At 28.1% G+C, this 9015-nt stretch overlaps 1 protein-coding gene across 1 annotated transcript; it reads left to right on the forward strand.

The window, feature by feature from the left end:
* The first annotated feature begins 2585 nt into the window (after positions 1-2585).
* Positions 2586-9015, forward strand: LOC117177102. Its single transcript, XM_033367593.1, has 2 exons — positions 2586-2953; positions 7988-9015. The coding sequence occupies exons 1-2, from the start codon at positions 2937-2939 to the stop codon at positions 8319-8321; spliced, it is 351 nt and encodes a 116-aa protein (XP_033223484.1). The 5' UTR covers positions 2586-2936; the 3' UTR covers positions 8322-9015.

Genomic DNA, 9015 nt, shown 5'->3' on the forward strand with positions numbered 1-9015 from the left:
ATCATTTCTTTGGTTAAAAATTTAACTATTTTGTTCGCAATTTATCTTCTTTAATTGAAAATTAAACGACTTGGTTAAAGGTTGAACTTTATCATCAAAGATTCATATTTTTAGGACTCCCCTTGATATTTGGGGTTCACTCCTTTGTTGAAAATTTAATTCCTCGATTTGGTAGAAAATTCATCTTTTTCGTCGAAAATTAATTTTCTTGATTTTTTTTTTCATATTGTCTCTTTATTTAAAATGCAATTATTATAGTCTAAATTAGTCTATATTGTGTAATGATTTAATAATATGGTAGAAAATTAAAGTTGGATTCGTTTGTAATTGAACTTTTCTGTGTTTTTTTATCGTGTTTGTTAAATCTAGTTTTTTAAATCATATTTCTGCAAGATTTACCTCTTTGGCTTAAAATTTAACTTTTTTTGTTGAAAATTTGGTATTTTTTATGTTAAAAATTACTTTTTTTTGAAAATTGCAACTTGTCTATTATTGATTAGAAATTGTTCCTTTATAAGTTGAAAATCCATCTATTTGGTAGAAAATTCATGGAATTTGTTAAAAATTCGTCTTTTTTATAAGAAAATTAATCTTCCTTGTTGCAAATTAATTATATATTTCGACTTTAAATCTTAGGAATTCAAAGTGTTTCATATTGAATTCTAATCAATTGAAAGTGAGTTTTAAATAATAACTGATCCGAGGGGTTTTATTTAGCTGTAAGGCATAGCGTAAGTTACAAGTTTGAGATAATAAACAGTCCTATGATCCTCTTCGTGACTTTCTTACCTAAAAACCAGTTCATGTGTACAATGTGAAAATTATTTCGAAACTATTTATGAAAAAAATAAATCACGATTTTTAAACACTTTGTTATTGCAAACTTAAAGAATTCACTTGAAATAAATAAAATAAAAATTCTTTTTAATCCTTGGTGGGAATTTTTTTACAAGTACGAAAATGTATTACTATTTTTACACAAAATCACCAATGAATATAATAATTTTTTAAATACTAAGAACTTTAGGTGGCCGTTTTAATCAACGAAATAAATTTCCAGTCATTTCCCTTTTGAATTTTGTTAAATTCTTCGATTCTTTGAATTATTTTGATAATCTATTTGGATTTCTTTAAAGTTGTGAGTTCTGAAGAGTATAAGAATTGCAAGTGGTTAACTGCCCTCAAACTTTTAAAATTCAATTTTAATGTGTAAGGCACAGTCTAGTTACTGGTTTTTGTGATTAATCAAATTACGAGAAAAAAGATTATACGTTTCAAATAAAAAAATAAAAAAACGAATTTTAATATAATTTTCATCAATAATTAAATGAGTAGTGCAAACCTGAAATTTTTCTTCTGAATTAAATGTAAATTGTCAATTTGACGCTACAGAGAAGTGTAGATATTACTTCAGTTATACCTTAATTATGCGAAAAAAATATATTTTAGGATTTAAAAATACACGTAGAAGAAATTTATACAATGAAGTATTCGAACCTTCAATTCACTATTTTTGTAAAAATTATATTTTTTAAAATAATTTTTAAAATTTCGTTACAATTCTAAAATATAACAAGAATTTTTTAAAACTTATTTATATTATAGTATCTCGAAAATTTCTGTTTTAAAAGAAACCAGGCCAGGAATTAATTTAACGAAACTTTATTAAAGTTTTTAATTTTACTAAATTCTGAATTAAACCAAAATTGATTTACTTTTTGAATTTATCTTAATTTCATTTAAATTATAAATTTAGTTAAAAAAAATAATTTTTGAAATTTCACTGAAAATCTGAAGTACGAAAAGAATTTTAAGAAAATTTATTTAGTGTCTCGAAAATGTCCATTTTCAAAAAGAAACCGTAAAAGGAATTAAATAATTTTAACATCATAATAAATATAATAATTTTAGGCCCTCATTAATTTTAATATTTTCGGCGTACAGAGACAGCCAGAGTCAGCTATAGATATGGCTGGCGAAGGCAAGGCAAGCGCGAGAATCGAGAAATAGAAAATCACCGGCACGTTCGGTTTGGCTTTCAATGTGCTCCTTGGCCCCACCCCTCCGTAGACGTAGGCAAAGGACGCGGTTGGCATAGAAACGTCGAAAAGTTGAAGAGGGCAGCACCTCGAGGCATGCAAAAATGTAGTTAGATATATATATCGTTCTCCCACTTAACCTCCCGTGCCGCACCTATGCTTATAATATCTTTGCTCTAAGAAAGAAATGTATGTCTGCACTCTATTTTATTTTTGGTTTCAAATTTATCGTTATTAGTTGAAAATTCAACTGATCGGTGTAGAAAATAGAGAAATTTATGAGAAAAAAAAACATTTTGAAACGTTCTTTCAGTAGGCAATAATGTTACATATATTTGTGAAAATCATAGCTACGAAAGAAAAACTGACCAGTAGGTAAAACATCAAAGAAGAGCGACACAGGATGCAATCAAATGTTTAATATCACATTTTTTGATAGGATGCGCACTTTTTTAAATTATAAAAAAAGACTATAACAACACGTTTAAATAACACTCTTACTTTGTTTTATGAATAAACTATACACTCTTATTAATAATTTGTATATAAAAGGCTATTTTTCATTGATTAAGTTTGAATTTTAGCAGAAATTTGGCAAGAACAGTTAGCGCCGCATAGCGGCTGGATAATTACCCTATTTCTCTACTCCCTAGCTTTTGCAGAGAACTACATTTTCACATATCCACATAAGCGAAATTTCTATGGCATGGCACTCGGACTCGCATCATTCTGGTGATTCTGGTTGACGATATTTTCGGAAAATCGAATAAAGGGCAAACGCAGTAAACACCCATTTGAAATAACGCCATCGGAATTTTCCAAAAATGGATCTGACGACAAGAGTCTAATTTAATCACAACCTCTAAAAAACAGATTTATCAAACATCAACCAGCAGTATGACTCAAGCCAACAGGTTAGTTCTTGTTTACATCTTTTGACATCTTTCGCCTGACATTTTCCCCATCGTCCCTTGTGAGGCTCGCAACAGTCATGAGGTAATATTTTCATGATTTTCAATCTGAAAATTGTTCTCTGGGTACATCAGTGTTTTCTGTGTCATTTCGCAGGGCGTTGGAAGGCAGTTATTTATGATTTATGTTACACAATTCTTTGGTTCGTTGGAATGTGTGTGCTTCGAGACTCTACTTTCATACAAAGCCGAAGGGAAAAATCACACCACGCCTTTACTTTTATTTTTAAAGCACGAGTCTTTATCCTTATTTCTTTCTTATTATCTCACCAACGAATACGTAAAATCGCAGATTCTTAATTGTAACCAGTTATATCATAAGAATGGTTGGTGAATCATTGTATTAAATTTAACAAAAAATTCTTTGAAAAATATGTATTTCTAGCCATAACAAAGAATGGGTGATGGAAATTAAATTCTACTAAAAAATAAGTTTTTTGAAATATATACCAGATGGAACTAATATTAAAATATAAGAAAAGAACATTTATTTCAGATTCCAATATCACAGAAAGCAGTATTTCTATTGCCTGGATATATTTTAGGGTAAAAATCGAGGTAGATAACATACATTGATAATACTATAGTATTATCACTGCATACTGTTTCGTAACTATTCTGAAATGTTCAGATCCTAGATTGCCGCCTTCTAAGTAATCTCCACCTAAAACGTTCTAGGTATTCGTTTACATTTACAAGTACTTGGGTATTTGTACGTTTAAACGTCAATGTTGCTTCCTCGAGTAATATCTTTTCGCACATTTATCTAAATGTTTGAAAATTTGGTAAATTTATTCTCTTTGATAACATTATTCACAAAAAGCATAAGAGAGATATAGATTATTTTACAAAAATGTATATTCAACAAGCGTTACATCCATGAAAAATGTCTTCTCTTTGTTCAGAGTTCAATTTTAATCATTATAAAAATAAAATTTTAAACTCAAAAAAAATGTAAACCGACAACGTTTAAAATCGATTTATTTCAAATTCTCGTTTTTTTGATTGAATACCAACTGAATTAATAGAACCCAATAAGAAAATCCAACTATTTTTGCTTAAGATTTAATTCTTTTTGGTTAAAAATCCAGCTGTTTGGTTGAAAATTTAATTATTTTGTTGAGAATTCATCTTTTTTTCGAAAATTTAACTGTTTTGTCAAACATTTCTTTTTTGGCTAGAAAATTCATCAATCTAGAATGAAAATTCATCTTTCATTGCAGGAAAGTAATTTTGTTGTTGAAAATACATCTTTTTTAGTTGAAAATAACCTTTGTGTTGAACATTGAACAGTCCTTTAAAAAATTCCTCTTTTTGTCACGAAAATTCAACCATTTGTTTAAAAATTAATTTATATTGATGAAAATGCGTCTCTTTTCATTGAAAGACCAATTTTTGTATGGAAAATGCAATTATTTAGTTGAAAAAATATTTTTTGTTGAAATTTCCAGTACTAGGTTAAAAATTCATCTTCCATGGATGTCGTTCTATTTGTCGAAAATTAAACTTTTCAAGCTGATAATAATTCATATTTTTAATAACAAAAAAATCGTCTTTTTTGCTTGAAAATTGAAGTATTTGGTTGAAAGTGCAATTTTTTTATGGTTGCGGTTTAATCTAATTTATTTGAAAATTCGAACTTTTGGTTCAAAATTCAATTATTTTTTTCAAAAATCACGTTTTTGGTCAATAATTTAACTGCTTTGTTGACAATTCGTCTTGTTGGATTAAAAAATTCGTCCTTATGTATTGAAAATGCATGGTAGAAATTTATTTTGTTGAAAATACACTCTTTATTTCGAAAGTTCAACTGTTATAAATGCAACTGTTTGATGGAAAATTATTATTTTTGTTTAAATTTAACTATTTTATTTAAAATTAATCCTTCGAGTTTTTAATTCAACTATATTCTAAGCCATTTGACTTTTTAACTTGAAAATTCAACTGTTTTGTTAAAAATTCGTCTGAATTTAAAGCGTTTCATATTAAATTAAATATTGGATCTGTATTAATTCTATCTAAAAGAATTTATTCTCCAATTATCGTGAAAATTACCCTGTTTTCCCTGTTTTGAGAGCAATTTGGGCGTATCTGAATTATCATGGAATGAATAATTTTTAAGCCTATATTAAGAATCCTTAAAGCTGAATGACTATTGTTTAAAAATACTTTAACCTTTAAATTTTAGTTTGATAGTGTAAATAATATTTAAAAATCATGTACAATTATGTACGCTATATTAATAAACAAAATTGGGTAATTATTTGAGTCATTCAGTGTTTGTTACAGTTTTTTTTAATTATCATCCAAAATTTGACGCGATATCTTGTGGACTTTTGCGTATTTTTATTATATGTAATTACACGATGCAGGTAAATAAAAAAATTTCGGGTAAATATTTTAATTGTAACCTAACTCATCTTTGAAGGGAGTGATGTGAATAATCCTTCCAAAGGACTTCTTAATTTAATCTTTTAAATAAGTCAGTGTTTTTTGTCGTTTGTTAATAAAATTTCATTTTTAATCTTTAAAATGCATATTTTTAGATTCTTAACTTACGAATTAATTTAGCCGTTTTGAATTTGTAAATTCTATTACTGTATTTGATCTGATTGACCACAAAACCCCTTAGATTCTTAGAATACCCATTTTCATAAAATCGAAATCATTTTCCAATTTTTATTTCGCCATATTGGATTAGCCAACTTCAGTTTGGAAATCCTATTATAAAATTTGGATTTAGCGACCACAAAAAATTTAGAATACTCATTTTTATTGAAACCGTATCACTAATAAAAATTGTGAAAAATTATCGATGAGTTTGTCTAAAAATGGTTTAAAAACATGAAAAAAAATTAAAATTAAGCTCAAATACTTTCGGAATTGCGTATTCCAGCACCAAAAAATAGTTTCGATAACAAAAACACACATATTCAAAATACTTTTGCAACAGCATTTTTTTCTATCAGACGAAAATTTGACAAAATCTCTGATGGCGGTTTAAACTAAAGTTGTAAATTCAAAGAATATTTTCACTTTTATTGTAAAACTTGGTTTGTGCTCTGTGAGTTTCTGTTTAGGTAGAAATATAAATTTTGAAACAGTACGCTGGAATATTGCTGGTCGGTAGACATATTTAATTTTCCAAAATTTCGGCTGTCACCAACTATTGTACAGTTTCCTCCAGTTAAATAATGGTGAAAATAATCATCTTAAAGTTCTTCCAGCCACCATTTACAATTTTTTCAAAATCTCTGGTATCACTGCCGACTGCACAGTTTCTAAAAATTAATTTGCTTATCTTGCCAAGTTTGGGAGGTCTAAGTAGAAAAATTGTGAAACTAATAATTTCTCTTAAATTCGAACCAGCCGCTATCTTGGTTTTTTTTTAAATTGTGACTGACACTGACTATAGCATAGTTTGTGCAAATAAATTTTCTCATCTTGTCAAGTTTAATAGGCTTTCCTTAAAAAATGGGAAATTTTGTAATTTTTTTTACAATATAAGCAACTGCGATTTTTGATTTTTTTCAAAGTGTTTCATTTTTAATTATAGTACTTGATTTGCAGCTATTATAAGAAGATTTTTTCACCATTTCTTATTAGTTATGATACTAAACATTATATTTTGGACTTTACAACCTTTGAAATCCGGTAGGTTTAAACCGCACTCCGTGGTTCAAACGTTGAATGTATTCAAAGCAGTTAATTTTATATCAAATAGTTTAATTTTCTACACAATTGTTGAACTTTCAAGTAAAAAAGACGAGCTTTCTGCCAAACAGTTGGATTTTCAACTTGATCGAAAATAGTAGAATTTTAATCAAATTGGTCGAATTTTCAAATAAAAAACATGAATTCTCAAGGAAAAATGTAATAGTTAATATTTCAACCCAGACATTTTTTAATTATAATTTTTAAAATGCAGTTTAATTTAACCAAAAATACGAATTTTCAACGAAATAGTTAAATTGTCAACCAAAGAGATGGATTCTTAATCTGAATGATGAATCTTAAAAAAAATTAATTAAAAAAAAAGGGATCAATATTGAACTAAGTAATTTAATTTTTAATGAAAACCCTGAATTTCTGACCAAGAGAATTAATTTTCTACCAAGAAAGATCAATATTCGAACAAGTACATGATAATAATTGCATTTTTAAGTAAAAATAATAATATTCAACAAAATAGTTTAATGTTTTAACTCAAAATGATAAATTTTCTACAAAAAATGTAATAATTAAATTTTCAGTTAATAAAATAAATTTTCCAGGGACCAGTAAACAAATTTTCAACTGAACGGTTAAATTCTCCATTGTGGAGATGAATCTTCAATAAAAAAATGAATTTTTAACAGAGTAGTTGAACTTGCAACCATTCAGGTGAATTTTTAACAAAAATTGGTGACTTTAATTTAATTGTTTGCATAACAAAATAGTCAAATTTTGAATCAAATACTATAATTTGGAACTGAGATAGATGAATTTCGAACCAAAAATGTAATAAAATTTTAAAGCAAAAAAAATATATATTGAAGCAAAAACAGTTGTATTCTCTTATCAGATTCTATCAATTCCGTTTGCATTTAAACGTAAAAAAGAGAAAAGGGAGAAGTTTCACGAAAACAGAAGAAAATTTTGAAATATAAATGTTATTTTCAGATTTATAAAGTTATTATTAAACCGCTGCAGGAGCATTTTTCGCAAAATACGGAAACTTTGTTTAAATTTATCAAACTTTATCTAAGTTCCTATCGATACTTCCCCAGGCCCTCCCCCTTGTTAAAAATTTTAGTTTTTGCCCCCCCCCCCCCCAACAATGGTATCGTTATTTATAAACGTAGTTTATAGCTATAGTCCAAAAAAAGATACTTTCAGGGAGAAAAATCAATAAGGGAAAACAGGAATCAAGCTCAGTAGCTATAACTTTTATATTTCCTAATTGACTGTTTACAAATGTTGACATTGATTTTTCAGGAAACGAGGACGCAATGCAGAAGAAGAGAGTTCGAGCGAGTTCATGCCTCTGAGCAAGAGAATCAATAATCTTCATATCAATAACTTCTCAGGTTTGTCCGAGTCTGCACCTGAAAAAATGAATGGTCAATGGGACCGATGTAATTTCATTCCATCTCCAAATCATTCAGAACCAAGTCCTTCGAGCGAAGGCTACAATTCCAGCCAAAGTAGTTACCCCAATGACTATAGACCCGATCTTAACGCCAATGAGAATCCTTATTACTACGAGACCAACAAACTTTTATTCAATCTCTACATGGAACGAGTGCACAGATCGAATGGTCTTTATTGATATGGTGGTTTATAGAAAGCAAATAACGCGATTTCGTTCAGGATGCGTTAAAGATCTGATTTTGCAAACGAGGGCAGTTTTTTAAATATTTTTTTTTAGAGTTCGATTGTCAACATAGTTATGAGAGAAGAATGTAAATTATGCGTAACACATCAGCGAAGAATGCTTTCATTGATACAAATATAAATCTTTGTCTAAGCTACCATTTTATTAGTGCTTACATATATTTTCTTCACGATTTATCTTTATCAGATTTGAATTAAGATTGCTACGTGATTTGCTCTGCCACTGTTTACTATTTATAATTTTTTTTGTCACTTAAAGTGTACGCTAGACTTAATAGATATCATGGTAATTTTTTAAACGTCCAATAAATCGAATATATTCGTATTTTTTTCATTTGTTTGTGTGCATTAAAGTTGTCCTTGTAGACATTAAGTGTACGACTAATGAATAGGATTTGTAGGTATTTACTTAGTATTTAATGCAAACATAATCAATAATCGCTCTACGATTTTGGTGCACAAAAAATGGAATCCTGTATTCAGAAGATGAAACTGTACAGAATGTTAATGAGATGATGAGAATCTTAAAATCTCGTGTGACGCAAAAAGTAGGTACTTGTAGCTATATGCATTAAATCATACCGAATTGAATAAGCTTAAATAAATAAAATAGTGGATTATTTATGTAA

The sequence above is a fragment of the Belonocnema kinseyi genome, chromosome 7 (genome assembly GCF_010883055.1).
Source record: "Belonocnema kinseyi isolate 2016_QV_RU_SX_M_011 chromosome 7, B_treatae_v1, whole genome shotgun sequence".
Taxonomy (NCBI): domain Eukaryota; kingdom Metazoa; phylum Arthropoda; class Insecta; order Hymenoptera; family Cynipidae; genus Belonocnema; species Belonocnema kinseyi.